Here is a 17,677-nt window from a genome sequence, read left to right on the forward strand (position 1 = left end):
TTATTTTCTATGAGCCAAAATGTATTGAATATTGCTTTTCTATGCTGCACATGAAATGGAGAGGATGGTGGTATCACATCAAGAAGATTCCGGGGCTTTTCTGTGTGGCGTTTGCGTGTCATGATGCTTTGACAAGACAATTAAGTGGTCAGTCTGTTTATTTTCATATCAGTTCTGTGATGCCCTGGCCACCTGTTGCCAAAGTACCTGGCATTGACCGCCTTTGGCAGGGGGAAGCCAACACGGTGCCCGTGGTCACCTCGGATGTTGTTATTAGTCAGCATCTCTTTTTCTTAAAATATTAGACAATACAAACAACGTGATTGTACTGACTGACAAAGATATGCACACAAAAATAAATAAACAATTGTGGCTCCATGTGGTCAACTCAAAATTCAAAGCAGCTTTTATTTATTTATTTTTGTAAATAGCGGCTTCTTCAAGAGAAAACATGCAGGGCCAAGCAAAATCTCAAATGAGTCCATGGTCGCAGTCACTGCAAGCAACGTAACCAGAATTGGTCTTGGCTTTTTGAGGTAAGTGAGTGGTTCGATAAACACAAAAAAGGAAGGACAAAAAAGAGACATTCATCCATCCAGCCATCCATCATAACCCGTGCTACGGTGAAGCCAATTTCCACAAAGCTGCTAAGCTGATTGAGGCAGACCAAATCTGTTTCACCAGCTTACATTCCTTCAAAATGGCCATCTCACTTCCAATATCACGGGCTTTTACTGTTCCCCATTCCCTTGGCTCAGGCTGAGAGTTAGCAAGGCTTAGCTGGATGAAACACTCCAACAGTCCAGTTCTTCCCTGGAACCCACTGATATCTCTATAGCACAGCTTCTCCCCCATACTGTAGCTACACTTAGTTGCTTTATTTAATCATGCTATTATGCTATGCCTATTTAATTTCTCTGCTTTTTCTTTTGTTTCATATCACAATATAATAAAATAACAGTCATGAAGATGTGAACGCACAATTCCCGCGAATGCTGACAGGTCATTCATACGCAACGTTATCACAATATCTCTATATGCAAACACATGCCTTGGCAAGCTGTACACGGGCAGCACTTACCACAATAGTTTCTACTGGAGTAGATAGAATTTACAAAGTCTTTTTGCACAAGGAAAGTGGGCAGATAGGCAGATAAGAAACTGTTTCCTGAGGATAAAACTCTTTCTTAGGGGGCCTATAGAGTGCTATAGAAATGTAGCAGCAATAGCTGTCCCCATGTTTTTGTCACCTGTGAGCTGCCCTGGCTTCTGTGGACACAGTATGATACGTATAAATCTTTAGTCAGGAGTGTGTAGATTGACCTCCTGCTTCACTCTCTCTCTCTCTCTCTCTCTCTCTCTCTCTCTCTCTCTCTCTGCCTCTCTTTCATGCGTTTTTCTGTCATTTTGCCACAGCAGCAAATATCCTGTTGGTCGGGCTGCAGGCTGTTGGTGCTGTTCTATCTGGCCCTGGGATCGATCCGGCTCCAAGCCGAGGCCTCCCATTCATCTCAGTGCCATAAAATGTGATTAGTGCTGACTACAGCACTGCAGGGAGATGGGCTGATAGGCCTGATAGCCTCAGATAGGCTGGGCTGGACACTCCACAGGAAGACGGCAGCAACAGCATGCTGTGAATCCATTCTTACTCTTTCTTTCGTTCTTCCTCTTTGTCTATCTCTTTTTGCTTTTTTCTTGCATTCTCCTCCAATGTCCTCTATATTTCCACATCTATTATTTTTTTTAGATTTGACTGTCTTTAAACTGTCTGTCTCTGAGTTGTTTTCTAATTTCTTCTGACATGCACTCCTGTGCTATGCAAAAATACACAGCAGCAGTCAAACTTAAATGCCAATACAATCAGGTGTACCTTCTTTTTATCCTGCAATGGTAAATGCTTCCAATAGAACAACACCCCCTACCCTTGAAGCCACGCTCACTGTATGCACATACAGTGTATCTCTGTGGCATGTGACCACTACTGTCGCCCAATCACAGGCTCAGAAATGCCAGTGGCGTATCAAGTTGGGAGGCTGTGGCAAAAAGTGGGGTAAGAAACAGAATATTCCAGCGGGGAGGAGAAGCAACTTTGATGGGTTTTTTTAAATCTTGAGATAGTTTGTATTGTGCATATGTAAGGTATTGTATTTTAACACATCATAGGTAACATTTTCGGATGACCAGAGCTCGGTTGACTGTTTCTATCATACATAGTGCTTCACATACACGTAAATAGGTTTTAATTATGCTGAGCTCCTGGTCTAGGGAAGGCATCTCAGTTGATATCTGCTACTACTACGGATGGGAATTGATCCGATTTTTCTGATTCCGATTCCATTTTCGATTCTGTTTAACGATTCAATTCTTTATCGATTCTCTTATCGATTTATTTTATTATTATTTTTTTTTTAATTATTATTTAAAAAAAATATATATTTAAGGGAGAATTAACAGGTAGATTACCAGGGGTGAGAATTGATGAGATTTTATCAATTCTCCTAACGTTTCCTGAGTAACAAAACCAGCACACACGGAGAGAACATGAAAACTCCACACAGAAAGGCTCCTGAGGGATTTGCACCAAGACTTTTTTCTTTTTAAATGGTACATTGTGGCTGTGAGGCGAGAAGCTGTTGACTCTGTGGATTCAGGACGTGGTGAGTGGAACATGTATTACCGTATCGTATTATTTTGTCATTTATCGTCTCCCACTTTAGACCTTCTTCCTCTCCATGTTTTCTTCTGGTTGAAGGAGGTCTGCGACGCAGTGTGTGACGTCATGCAACGGACCGCAACGCGACTTGACGTCGTGCTGGGAAATGAATCGTTAAGAAGAATCGAACACATTTAAGGTGTAGGATTACGATGGAATTGATCAATTGGAACTGGTTCTAAGTAAGAACCGGTTTTCGATTCCCATCCCTGGCTACTACGTTGATCGCTGACTTATGTTGGAAGGCTGTTTCACTCCATTTGATAATTCAAAGTAGTTCTATAACAACATTTTTACATTGGATAAAAGCTGGAATTTATAAAGATTTCCATTTACAAATATATATAGTGGTGTGGTTGTTGCCCACAGGCAACGTGCTGAGAGTGCACAGTGCATTGCTAAAGTTAACATGTAAGAAGTACGGTTGGAGGAACTGACCTCGGTCAGTAATGATGCACAATAGCTTTGACAAGGTGCATGGAGTTTTGAACTTAGCGTTTACTACAATAGGTATTTTTTTATACTGAACAGAAAGAAAGTGTATGCTGTTTGATGTGTAATAAACAAAGATTAACAACACCGTAGTTAAGCATACAAGGCCACATTGTGCTGACCTGCGTCTCCCGGACGTTCTCCACCGTAAAGTTGAACCAGACTCTGAAGCGAGGGTTGCAGGTGTCGGGCCGAATGAAGAGGTCAAACTCAAACTCACTGATGTAGTCAACGCGGCCCAGGTTCCCTGCAGTGAACATGAAACAACGTTCATTAGCAAGTTGTAGAACAAAGTATTTCACAACATGATCATAGTAATTTATTCCCTCTGCAATGCTTGAGGTCCTCAATGGTCTCACAGCTTTTCAAAAAGAAAGCAAAGTCATCACATGACAAAACATTAATGTAGTAAATCTCTCTTGAAATTTAGTTTTTAAGTTGAGTTGAAAAAATATTAACAAAATAAGTATTGTTGCCCACTGACACATTTCAGTATATAATGAAAATTATGTAATGAATAGGTAGTCAACACCTGGTAGCCATTAAGGATCATGTTTGTAGGCTGCTTACAGTATATGATGGATGGTACATCACTGCAAAGATCCTAATCAATTCCACTCAAATTTAGATAAATTCAAAAATGACAATATCAAATAGGAGACTTTAAACCAGAATAGAATAGAATAGAATAGAATAGAATAGAATAGAATAGAACAGAACAGAACAGAACAGAACAGAACAGCATACAGGATAGTGAAAGGCCACCATAGACTCATAGAAGTTTCAGGATTGTGCAGCAGATGATGAAAGATGCCAGAGCCAGCTCAAAAAATAGAGATGGCTTTGGCCCTTCCTGTAAGGGGAACATACTTATACTCCTCCACAATGTCCACATTGGTGCCCTGGATAAACACTTAACTTAGTTTCAAAAAGGTTGTTGAAACCTGCTTGAGATAAAGATAATAATAACAAAAACATTCTTGTGAATGAAAAGGTGTTTCTCTTATGCAGCAAGTCGTACTGGCTAATCATATATGGCCTTTGCCGTTGTCTCATCCAGATAAGATCTCTACGTATAAAAAGCGTAGACGTAAAACACACTGACAGAAATACAATTTCAGAACCAATTACAACCAAATGAAATGTTTGACAACAAGCAATCATTTCATTAACTTTTCTGTTAATTATTTATCGATATTAAATGCTGTTTGGATATAAATAACAAAGGCATAAACAAGATGATGCTTACATCTTGTCACTGATTACTACCGGTACATGTGAAGTGGCTTTACCTGAATCCACAAAAAGCAGCTATGGTTGCGGCCTTAAAAGGTTAAATTATTTTAAAACTGTTTGCCGATGGGGTCCAAGACTGAGCAATATTACTGTATCACTGTCATCCTGATTTTTATGCACTTGTAAAGCTCTTAAACTAAAGTACCTGTGAAGAGCAGCATGAGGAATGAAAAAGCTAATAGACGAATATGTTCTTGCTGTCCATATCTGGCATACCATAATACTATTGAGGGGGGAACCCTGATGATCAGAGTAAGTATAATTAATCTAATGGGAACTATTTCACAACTTCCAATTCATATAGCTGTCTCTAAGACGGCTCAATGTTAACTGATTATATGACAAGAATTCTAAATTTAGGACTTGTCTGTATCATGTGACTCATATGTGGATATGCACAATATAACTCCTGTGGTGTTTGCAGAAATTAATGACGGAACTGTTATGAAACTGAGCCTTTTGGTAGGTCACTGTAAGTCACTATAAGACCAGCAGCTGTTCAAAAGCCAAGTTTGTTGGAAAGACTGGGTAAACCGCAAGGCTCAACCTCTCACAACTCCACAACAGGGCATTGGGATACTGTTGAGCACCTGGAGACAGGTAGTGCCATCACCGACACACACACACACACACACACACACACACACACACACACACACACACACACACACACACACACACACACACACACACACACACACACACACACACACACACACTTTGCGCGCGCGTGCTTGCACGTGCGCGCAAAGAAGCAGCTGATTATAGACAGATGGGCTAACTACCACACTGTCAAAGTAGATCCCTCTCCTTCTGTCATCAGACAGCTAATCCACAAGTCAGCTTGCCACCCGCACACACCACTCGCACCGCACGCACACACACGTGCACAAATTCGCTCTGCTAAGCTGAAACTATCCACAGAGGTGCTATCATACTTTATATAGGACTGCAGAAAACTACCAAGAGCACTAAAATATGAACACTGTCAGTGGTTTAACTTTTGTTTTATTTATGCTTTTATTTTTGTCACCACAAGACATTGAAAGGCAATGCACAGGCAGTAAGAAAGAAATAGCAAGGACTTATTGTGTAACAATAAACCAGTGACTGATCGTTTTTATATTTGAAGCCTGCGCACAAACAGCTTCCACTAATGCTAAGTGGCATCTTATTCAATCACGCTGGTGGTTGGGTAAAAAGCCCTGATTAGATTTGACTGTGCAGAGCTCAAATACAGTTTTACAGAACTGTTGTACATATTGTTACTTGTACATGTTCCACAACTTATTCGACAGAGTATGCTGATGCTGAATTCAAGATAAGTAAACAACGACAATAGCATCATACAGATAATGAGAAAGGTTGAGGTGTGGTCATTGGGCGAGACAGAGGCAGTAAGTTGTGTGATTGATAAAGTTCCATTAATGAGTAATATGTACTTTAAACTGACTTCATGTGTATATTTACATCTGATATGATCCCATACAACAGATTTACAAACTTACACATTTTGCTTTACCCATTTAAATATATGGAATGGACAGAATAATACCTCTGTAATGCAGTTAAGTTTGAAGAAGTTTTGCAAACTACAATCTCAAATCTTTAATAGTTGTCTTTGCAGGTACCTATAGTTAAAAAACATTTCACTGGCAAATTAGTAAAGTTAATTATTACTACATTTAGAAAAGGTGAGCAACTTATTATCGAGTTAATGTGGGTACTATTGCACACTGTTATCTTCTACCCAAAAAACAGTATGATTATAAGAAAGCCTATGAATCTGTGGATACTGGAAATTCTGAAACTGAACAAGATCAACAGGACAATAAGAACTTCCAACATTAGCTCCATGGCAATGTCGCAGATGACCCTGGAAGCTGATTGTCCTATTTAACATCAAGTGCGTGATATAACAAGGGGATGCAGTGTCACCACTGCTGTTCTAATTAGGCCTAAACCCCCATGGTCAGATGATCGCAAAGACTGGTTGTGGATACTGATTCTGAAATGGGGCAACAACCTGCGCTACATGGATGACATCAAGCTGTATGCCAAGAATGAGCGAAAAATCGACTCCTTGATCCACACCATCATGACCGTACTGTACAGACATTGGGATGTTGTTCAGGATAGACGAGTGTGGACGATATCAAAAAGAGGGAGGATGATCAGAACTGAAGCGGAAGGTCGAGCAGAAGGCAACATAGGACACATCCAGGATAACTACAAGTACCTTAGGATACCACATGCTTATAGAAACCAGGAGAAGGCTACAAGGAAGTCAACCTCAACCACATACCTCCAGAGAGTGAGCCAAGTCTGGAGAAGTTAGTTGAATGGTAAGAACAAGGTCGGAGCCATCAACATGTATGCACTGCCAGTCATCAGATACCCAGCTGGGATCAAAATCTGGCTATATATACAGTAAAATATAAAAGAGAATTAAACTGATTGACTTGAATCGGCTAGCTAAGAAGTAGAGGCAGGCATGCCTGGATTGGCTGCTGGACTGTTTGGCAATGCAATCCCAAGCCATTGAAACTGGACAAAGCCCAGAGGCAGAGGGTTGAACCAGGCCCAGCTGTAGCTCGCAAGGACTGACAAAGAAAGAAGACAGAGTGTTGGGAAGCACCTGTTCCAGACAGATGTGACATTGAATCGATCATCTCTCAAATTAACATCAAAGCTATTCGTAGAAGCTTAACAGAGCCTGGTGGAACACGTTGATAAGGCCTCCAAAGGTCATCTCGATAATCAGCATCGAAGTGATCGTAACGATAAATAAGATAACAATAATGCTAACCACTCACAGAGGACACTTTAAATCTTTATTTAGGAAACATATTTAAAAAATTCATCCAGCAGATGTTTTTAAACTATCATCCAAGCAGTCAAAGGATTTTGACTGCAAATATAACCTGAGTATGATCTATTTCCTTTTTGCGGCTGACAAGTCAAAGCTGTGTCAGACCAAATACAAAGAAACAAGTATAGTGTGACAATTATAAAAATAAAAGTTTTATTCAGTACATTAGACCATGATTTTTCTTTAACTAATTTTGATATCATAGTTAAAGTGCTCATGAAACCCGATTTCATGTTAATTATATCATTTTTGCAGTAAAAAGTAACAGTGAAAGCCTTTTTTACCTCATTCGATCCGCGTTAGAATGCTGACATGTTTACCCTTTTTACAATTATGTACCGTTGAAAAGCAAATCCTCTCCTGATGATGGGGGCCGAGGGTCTAGCTCAGAGACCCCTGCTGCATGTTTTTTGGACCGTGGGAGGAAAGCGGAGTACCCAGAGGAAACGTACAAACTCTTGCTGTGAGGCGAGAGTGTTCACTGTGGACTTAGGATGTGGGTCAGTGGAACATGTACTATCAGAACATGTCAGACCAACCAGTCTATATTCTGTAGTTTCTCACTTTCAACTGGTATGGACACATTCACATTTCCTTGACTGTCGTTGTTGGCCCTCTCGTCTTCAGATTCATCTGAATCAGTGCTGGAGCGACTTGGTTGATGGTCGAGATACGGCTCAAATCTCGACAGTCTGACGCCCAACCAACCCTCGAACACTCCTGCATATTCTTTTTCTTTGTCAAAACATTACTCTACAGCCGCTGAACAGTATGAAATGTCTGAAAACATTTCTCTTGCTTCGCTTCACTGTTCATCCATGACTGTTGGCAAGTGTTCTTGACGTGACGGTTCAGAATCACAACGTAATTTCACAAATTTTCCGTAGATGTTTAGTGAATGACAGCAGTATGGCAAAAACTTTTCTTTTTTAAATTTTTTTTTTTTTCTCAACAGAAAAGATCCTAAGTGGCATGTTGTGCTGTCACAGTTTCAAGCTTCAGGTTACTTTCAATGAAAGTCTGAATAAAGACTAAAAAGTCCATAGGAAGGAATGCATGCACATCATCTTGTTATTTTAGGGTGATCACATAGTCTTAAGGACTTAAAGAATATATAATTTTTGTTTGTTTCTTATTCAAAGAAATATGTATTTTCTCTTGAATACAAGTTCAACTAGTCAAATCATACAAAACAATGGAAGGCAGCTTCATTATAACTTCATCACAAAATAAAAAGATTAATAAGCATTTGAAAAAGATTTCAATTACAATATGAAATTGCTAGTTTGAATTACAGTATTATGTTATGTGTAATATGTTCCTCTAGCGATGTTCCAGGTCATTTTGACTGTTGGAAAAAATACAAAATAAATATATATATATATATAATAACTTGCCTATTTGGACAAACTTTAAAGGAATAGACAAAGCAGAGATCCAAATAACATTGGTCTGTTGCTGCTTGTGAATACTATTGCATGGGTGGCAACAGACAGTAGACATGGACGGCTGGGTTATTGAACCTAATGCTCGAAGGCCTAAAGTGAGAGATAGGTGCAGCCTCAAGGTTAGAATTACATGTTCAGCTCAGAGAGCAGTGTGGATATGACACGCCATTGATTCCCGTTTTAATTTTATGGTGGATACCTCCAGATTCACACGCATTGGTAGCCCGGTAGCCTGACTCTTTTAATCAATCCCATATCATTCAGTGTTTATTAATGAAAGCCAGTTGATATTTCTGAAAAGTATTGAAGATAAACTAGATAAAGCTGGAATGAGTGATGATTAGGCCGTACTATATTGAACAGAGATTCACAGCTCACAAGATTTGTCAAGTATTATTTATGTTCTTCATGGAGCAGACAGATTGCATTAGTGTAAGATCAGCTAATGAACTACACACTGAGCCAAGACGAGAATGAACAAAACAGACCATTTCTAGTCCTTGAGATCTCTTGCATAATTCCTCTTGAGTATCATCTCTCTCCATATTCCTCTTCAGTGATGTCTTAGCAGGTTATGTGGAATATCAATCTTTGTACTTGAGGGAAAACTAGTGGAGCATTCAGATACTAACAAATCTGTGTTCAATGAGGATCTTAGCCCTGCGTGTGCAGCGAAACAAAACATGTTTGCTGGTACCGAACAAAATTCTACATGCAACAGCCTCTCCTTGAGGAGAACCCTGAACAAACCTCTCTGCCTTTTTTGGATATTTGTCTGACTTTCTCTAATACTGTTCTCCTCTGTTCCTCACACACTCACATAGCCATGAAAACAAACAAAATGTGAAAAGATTTTCCAATTGAGGTCAGAATTGTCCAGCACTATATGTTGCTTCTGAAAGGAAGAGTGGCAGTAAAATGGGTATAGAACCTGCATCATTACACAGTGCCACTGGGACGTAAACAGGGAGCAAACATGAGTTGGCCGAGTGGACAGTCAGTCATTCATTGTGAGTGAGTGAGTGAGTGAGTGAGTGAGTGAGTGAGTGAGTGAGTGAGTGAGTGAGTGAGTGAGTGAGTGAGTGAGTGAGTGAGTGAGTGAGTGAGTGAGAGAGAGAGAGAGAGAGAGAGAGAGAGAGAGAGAGAGAGAGAGAGAGAGAGAGAGAGAGAGAGAGAAGGCTGGCGAGGGAGCAGAAGAACCTGGCTAATGTAATCCCATTACGGAGGTACAAGAGGGAGCAGTCACAGTGCTCAGCCCACACAATGGGCAGGCCTGCAGCCTGTAGCTCTCCGCTGGATGGATAGTTCCTGCCATGCAGATGGATCATCGTATAGCAGCAGCAGCAGGTCTGCCTGTCTGCCTCAGGCCTTAAGTGGAACTCGCTTACACGACCACACATTAGAATAGTAATGTGCAGTTGTTTCAAAATCAAATAGACTGAGTGTACAATGCTCTGGACTTAGCAAAGGTGCGAGGTTAGAAAGTGTTCATGTTTTCAGCTTCATGTTTCATAATACAGACACTGGTAAACACAGAAAAAAATTAAGGAATTGTTGTGTTTTATACATTGATCATGTTTAAAACAGTTTCCGACATTGGAAGAGGTCGAGAGTCGTCTGATTGAAAAGATCTCTGTGCATTCACACAGGCACACACCAATTTCCAGCCTATCCAATTAAAGACAACTTTTACAATCTATGCATATATACACACACCCATGTCAAATAATACAATCTATTTCCTTTTGGCTGGCATAGACAAGGCCACTATTCCATTTAGAACAAGACACCACATCAAACGAGGTCTGTACTGCTGAGGGAGACCAGCCAGGCACCTTTTTAAACTTATTTTTTGCCGTGTTCCATTTCATTATTGGAAAACACATCAGTTTTCCCCCAGGCTGCTCTGTGGTGTGAGGAGGATTCCTGGACACAGAAGAGGGGGACTGATAAAGATAGAATTGATTCCAGCCAGTAGCAGCGCCAGCCATAGTGAGGGGGACTCAGTTTAGACCTGCAGCTAAACGTCTGGTTTTACTTCGTCTCTCTCACTCTCCCTCTCTCTCTCTCTCTTGTTTCCTAAAGGCAGGTTGTCACCGAGGCAACATCAATCTCCTGCTTCATGACTTCTCAAAGCATGCCTTCTCCCCTGATGCCTTATCACTTCATCTGCAGGCAAGATTAAAGAGGTCACCCCTAAGTTTCTAAAATCTAACCACATAACAAGTATAGCAAACTGCAGTCTATCCATTAAAATGTTAAAGGATAGTTTTCAATATGTTGAGCTAAATAACTGTTACAAACTTTATGAATGTATCTTTACTTGCCATCCTTCTAGGTAGTTGATTAGTATCACTGTGTCTTTACAGTAAATAAGAACCTACAGCCAGCAGCTGTTTAGAATGAAGCAACATAAAGACTATAAATGTGAGGAAGCATATGACCTGGCTATGCCAGATGGTGTAAGTTTCTACTATTATTTATCGGGTTTGGGGTCTCCCTAGAAGAACTAGAGCAAGTTGCAGAGGACAGAGACGTTTGGGCCTTTTAGCTCTCTGTACTATCAAAGCTGGCTGGCTGGCTGGCTGGCTGGCTGGCTGGCTGGCTGGCTGGCTGGCTGGCTGGCTGGCTGGCTGGCTGGCTGGCTGGCTGGATGGATGGATGGATGGATGGATGGAATTTTATGTTACATGCCCAGCCATTTATTGGGAAAATAATCTGACGTTGTGGAGTCCCTGCGGTTTGTAACACAGCGTCAATGCGCCCATGGCACATGTGAATTTAAAGAATTCTAGGTTGTTTTCGTCACTCATTCATTGCATATTTACGATCAAAGATTTGACTAAAAGAAATATAACGTGTTAGCAACCTTTGCCAAATCCTTTCTAGACAGATTGTGAAATGTTTTCCCCTTTATTTTTCACTTTGCTTTGAATAGCAATTCATGCCTGAAATTGGAATATCACAACATAGGAAAGACACTTTTCAACCAAAACCATAACTGGAAAACAGCCCAATACAATGCCATATTATGAAGGCATTTGCTTATACATATATATCCATGAGAATGGTTGTGCCAGCCAGTATTTTGCAAATTTGTGACAAGTTGATTCATACAAAAAAAAAAAATGAATGCAACTTCTTGATGAAGCAACATAGAGGTGCTTAATCTCTATGTAAGCACTGTCAGCACTATATAACCAAACACTGAACTGAGTAAAATGTATTTTAATTTCTGTACTATAAGAAGAAGCCTTTCTGCTACAGCCACACATATGTGTTACTGGGGATTTTAGTGAAAATAAAATGAATATACAACAAAACCAGGATAAGCACAGACAATAAAAAAGGGACAATAAGGGAAAAATCATATTGTTATGAGTCCATCTATGCTCCAGTGAGCGCCTCGTTTCAATATAGATGAAGAAAGCTGGGCCTGAGGACAGCAGTGAGATATGCCGACAGCCCACACATATCTGATGATGTACAGGACTGCCTGTACATTTTAAAGAGAACACATTTTCTAGAGCTAGCTTTTTTTTTTTTTATAATTGTTATTTCCCCCCTTTCTAAAGGCCCTGGAGCTCGGCTCGTATGCTCCATCTGAAGCGGTTGGTGTGGTAATGGGTCATAGTGATGCATTCAAACTGGGACTGGCTTAATTGTATTATCCATCTCATCCAGACAGTGCTTTGGGCCCACAGCTCTGGACATGCTACTGTCAGACACTCAGTATTAGTACTGGGAAGTGAACCATGAGGAATTACAATCTTCACTTTCATCTGTTCCTCAAATATAAAATGGCACGTTAGCTCGTTGAATGGTGCTTTTATCAATATTTCATGCATTGGCATTACTGGGTTCTCATCTTCTCTGTCACTTAATAATTGTCCTTTTGGTGTGTACTTTGTGTTGGCGGCCACCGAGTAAATTCAAGTCTGTTTCAATTTCCAGCCTATCTTTTAACAAGTTTATTATGCTTAGCCCAACAAAGCCTGAAGACCGAGCACGTGGCACTAAGGCAGATTGAAAAGTGACCAGGTCAGCTCTTTGTTGTTCTATCTCGTTTGGTGTCTTTTTTCTCCAGCTCCCCTCCTTCTACTCTATTCCGTTCTTTATTTTGTTGCTATAACGCCCAACTTCCTTTCCTCTGCTCCTCGGCAGCTGCTCCAGTGATGGAGGAGAGTTTTGAGATAAAAGTGGAGGGAGCTGAGGAGTCATTCGCAAGCCTAAGGCAAGGAGAAGGTCAACAGGCCTGCTAAGAAGGGGCTGTTATCATCTTGGTAACATGTTATCGGAGAGCCTGCAGTAGTGTTTATTTACAGTTATTGCTCCCTCTGGGTGCACACTTCAACGCCTGGGGCTGATTGCTCTGTAATGAGTTCAGGAACACAGGGAGTCGATGCAAGAAAAAAGGGAAACAAGGGAGGCAAGAAATCACTTGCCAATAACCAATAGGTCACTGAGGGAAAAAAAATAGAGGAACAGAAAACCTTGGTCAGTGAAAATACAAGAAATAAATATAGATACAAATTCCTTTCTTATACTAGGTATAACTTCAGTTAATCCTATATAGCAGTGATTGAATGTTGACCTGAAGTTGGCTGCATTCATCTTGAACACCAGTGCTTCTTAATTTCCATTTATACTGTCCAGAATCCATCTTCTATTTTAATCTGCTTAGTGATGCTTTATTTTCTGCATTCACTTAGTTGACCAGCTCATCTTGCTTTGAAGTTGCTGCAGGGCTTGGAAATCATAAATAAGAACAAAGTCACTTCCTTGGAAGAAAAAAAACTAAAAACATGTGGCAGCAGTCAATGTTGTCACAATATTTACAGTCAGTAAACAGTAAGAACATATTCCTGTCAAGTGAAGTGGCAGTTCTACTAACTCTTTCAGAGTATAAATAAATACATTTCAGGGTATGTCAATTATATAATTACTTAATATATACATGCAACAACAAATCAGAGTTGCATGTACAGGTCATTAAAACATAAAAAAAACAAAAATATTATTCTAAATGCTAAAAGAGCAACAGTGACACAGTTTAAGTTACCACGTCACACTGCGGGCGTCTGTCTTGAAAAAAAGTATATTTAAAAGTCTAAAAGATGACAAACAGAAGTTAAGATCATGTATAGTGCATAACATATTTGTACATTTTGGAGCAATCGAGAGGAAATCTCTCGTTGCTGAGCAGCAGTTCAGTCTAGAAAACCACACTGGAAATGTTGCTACTATCAGTAAAACATAAAATGCAAGTAAAAAATTGAAACGAATAAGCAGTGCAAAATACCATTTCAAAAGGCTTGGCAGGAGATCAAGGCATCTTTCAGCAAACTGTATGCCAGGCACTGCACACACTCAATGTGCAATTAGGAGACATTAGGATGTAACCGACTGAATATATACAAGACAAAGTCACAAAGTAGAAATATAAATTCAGTTTCTGTTTTGAAGAATATACCATTAACGCAAATCCATCCTCTGACAACCTAATCCCTTTTCATACCATCGGACATGGAAGATTATGACACATAATTTGGTATTTAATTTAGACAGAATTCCTCAGGAAATAGGAACATAGGGCTGGTTTGGGACGAAGTTTATGTCACAATATTTTTCTATAAAACCATGATGCATCAATGATCAATGGAGGGACAATGTTGTGTTCTCGTATTGTTGTATGGTTACAGTGACAAGGACAGCATGGCAGACAACACAAGAACTCGAGCACTGGAAACCTCCTCAAAAGCGGTGAGTCCCAGCCTTCTTCGCTCGGAGACTAAAATATAGCTTCCAATGAAGCCCTTCCTCCAATTTCTGATTTGCCTTTTTATGGCAGAGAAGTTTAAAACACTGGCAGAGACATCCACTATGAGGATGAAAAGAAGAGTCACGACAAAAACAATGGGCACCTTTACAGGTCTGTTCAAGATTGTAGAAGGTGTCTTATTATTGTTCTTTGACGTCTCACAGCAGTCATGTCATTTCTGAGATGTGTGTTCTCAAGGTTAGAAACTGCTTCTCCAACCACTAAACGGTACTGCTTTTTATCAAATTAAACTCTTGCTGTAGTCAAATACATTTTATTTACCAACATCATGCCATTTCAAAAAAGTTAGAACATTTCTTGTATTTCAATGTGTGACCTACTTACAAATATGACAATTCAACATGACCCAAACAATAAAGCCAGTGCTTCTTACGATGAGGTACTCACCGTTAGAACACCGTGCCAAAGTGTGAAAGTTAGAGACGGCACTTTTAGGGAAGAAAGCACAGCAAATCCTCCAAAGAATGCTGTTTACTTTCTTTCGCTTTACAAATTGCTTTGAATTTTTACAGTTTGCTCTTTTGCTTTTACGGCCTCAAATTGTATTAACTTGGTCATCACTCTCAGGTAAAGACACAAGCCGCTGTTTTCAGATAAAGTTCTGATAAACACACTGAACGCTGTCCTTCCCAACGACATACAACTGGCAGGCAAAGTTTAATGGCAAGCATGTAAAACATCCGCTGCAGCAGGGGGGAACATAAAGTCTCAAGGAAACTGCTGTCGGGAAAAATATTGTCCAGTGTTCTTTTTAAATCTACAAGGTCTTGTATCATAAGTTAGAGTTTCAAGCAATTTTTTCGAAATTCATTTGTTGGCTGCCTGTGCTTCACATTCAAGTGGCGATCATTGCCTCTGCAAGTGCTATTCAACTGTTGTTTATGAACTGATTACGGATTCAAAAAAGCTTTTCCTATGAAAAACAAAAATGTTAGATTTCCATGCATCATAATAAAGCATTATCTTGAAAATTTGTATCCAGTGCCACTTGAAATCAGTTCTCAACAGTGCATATTTTGTAATGAGCACTTGAGTTCCTAAAAAAATTCTAATACCTAGTAATATTTTGGTCTCCGCAAAAAAACGCATAATGTCCAGACACATTTACCAGGAACTGTTTCAAATTACCATAGAAAAGAAAATATGAATAGCAGCAATTGACCTCAAGAAGAGAATTTTAATACTGTTTACTTTTGTTAAGCAGCAGACCTACTGGATCTCTGCCTGGATTCACACCAAAACATATCCCTTTAAATTCTGCTCCCGTTATATCTTACCCTTCACTGTATAAGTATATTCTGTACCTGAATTTGTGTTATCAAACAAACACTGGCACATCAATGAAACTCATCTCTGAGAGAGGTTTGCTAAATAAATCAGCAGAATAAACACAGGCAGCTTGAAAAACATGAACTAGTAAAGCATTACAAATCCTCCCCATTTTAACAAAATGTACAGCCTTGCCTCAGTTGAAAAATGAGACGTCTGCTCTGAAACTGTGTTTATGGTGTCAGGAATTGCTTGGAAATGAATCACAGAATGAATCACTGGAGTCATGTGCGTGAGCACCACTTGTGCAATGCGGAAATGTGGTTGCAGTAATGTTCTCTTACGACACACTTGTATCACCATGCTGGAGGCAGGCCCTGAGCCAATGAGTAGTGATGCCCCAAAGTACATTTAGAACACAAAATAGCCTCCAGCTGGAATTTAAAAACAACAACAGAGTTAAACCTGTTTGTGACACGTCACATCCTTCAATGTGGTCCACGCAACAACATTGTTAGATTTTGTGTTCAAATTGACTTGTTATTGTATCCACATTCTAATTATTCCCGCCAACCTTTGCAAATCGCACCGCAGCACCATGTATACTAGTTGATAATCAAATGCTTTCATTGCAACCGGATTTCCAAAACAGTTTGCAGCTGCTAGCATTTGGTGACATTTTGAGGAGATGAGGTAGTGACTGGGTCTCCTATGTATAGCTCATATCGGGTACATCAACAATTAACTTACAAAACACCGAGGCTGTTTGTACTACTTCCTGCCACGTCTGACCACCGCAACTGAGCAAATGTGTTCACTCAGTGATTAGATGTAACTATATGCAACAAACCAGAATGTCAGACAGGATTATCACTCTGCATTTCATTCAATGCAACTGATACTCTGATGCGCTAAACACTCTGCCAAACCTCCATGGCGCCCTGTGATAAAAGCAGATAATTGGTGTCTGCCGTTCGTTTTGCTTTGTAGATTTAGCACAATTGTGAGGTTTGTTTTACTCGGTGGAGATTAGGATAGGAAAACATGTTGCTGAGTAATACCAGTAAAATATTATAATTTAAGTGTAAAATACATATATATATTTTTTTTTAATTTTCTGAGAGCTCTAGTGTTGAAGAAAGGGAGAAACAAAAGTACATTCGCTCATCTACCGGAAGATCCTGAGTGTGTTGTTCCTCACATTAGAAGTGACGACGCTAATGCTACCGTACATGAAAACGATGTGGCTGCACCACTGAAAGCCAGTGGACCGCAAAAGGTATTTGAAATACACTTGAGTGCCTAGCCACATAAATCTCATCCTCGATGCCAGTGTAAAACTGCAGACACATGACATCCTCTTCTGACTGGCACCTCCTTTGACCAACCGGGGCAATTTTATGGCCTCTGATGAGCACAAATGAGAGTAGTTAAGTACAGCTGAGTGCAGCAGAGTGTATGGACACACACACACACACACACACTTATATGCATACTAGCAGCTGCCTCTGACGAAGCAAACACACAGCAAATCAGATTCCTGTTGACTCAACGGTTAAAGATGGGTTTTTTTGATCAAGTGGATGTTCTCTTGGTGAGTAAAATGAAAAACCTCGATACAAACCTATTGAGGGTTGATTCATTTGATCAAATGCAAGTGCTTTTGAAAGATTATGAAAACAACAGTTCACCATCTTTGATTAACTCTTTGTTTGGAGGGCAGCTTCGTTGTGGCTTCTCTCGGT

At 39.9% G+C, this 17,677-nt stretch overlaps 1 protein-coding gene across 2 annotated transcripts in view; it reads right to left on the minus strand.

Annotated features, from left to right (window-relative positions):
* The window catches only part of agbl4 (AGBL carboxypeptidase 4), a 303,990-nt gene that overhangs the window by 272,960 nt on the left and 13,353 nt on the right, over positions 1 to 17,677 (minus strand). For both annotated transcript variants that reach the window (XR_013935717.1, XM_080473410.1), the window contains exon 3: positions 3,328 to 3,452. Coding sequence is in view for 1 of the 2 variants with exons in the window: in XM_080473410.1 (XP_080329536.1) it covers positions 3,328 to 3,452 (125 nt within the window). In the remaining variant the exon portion in view is untranslated. The remainder of the gene's footprint in view (positions 1 to 3,327; positions 3,453 to 17,677) is intronic.

The sequence above is a fragment of the Lipophrys pholis genome (assembly GCF_963383615.2).
Source record: "Lipophrys pholis genome assembly, chromosome: 10".
Taxonomy (NCBI): domain Eukaryota; kingdom Metazoa; phylum Chordata; class Actinopteri; order Blenniiformes; family Blenniidae; genus Lipophrys; species Lipophrys pholis.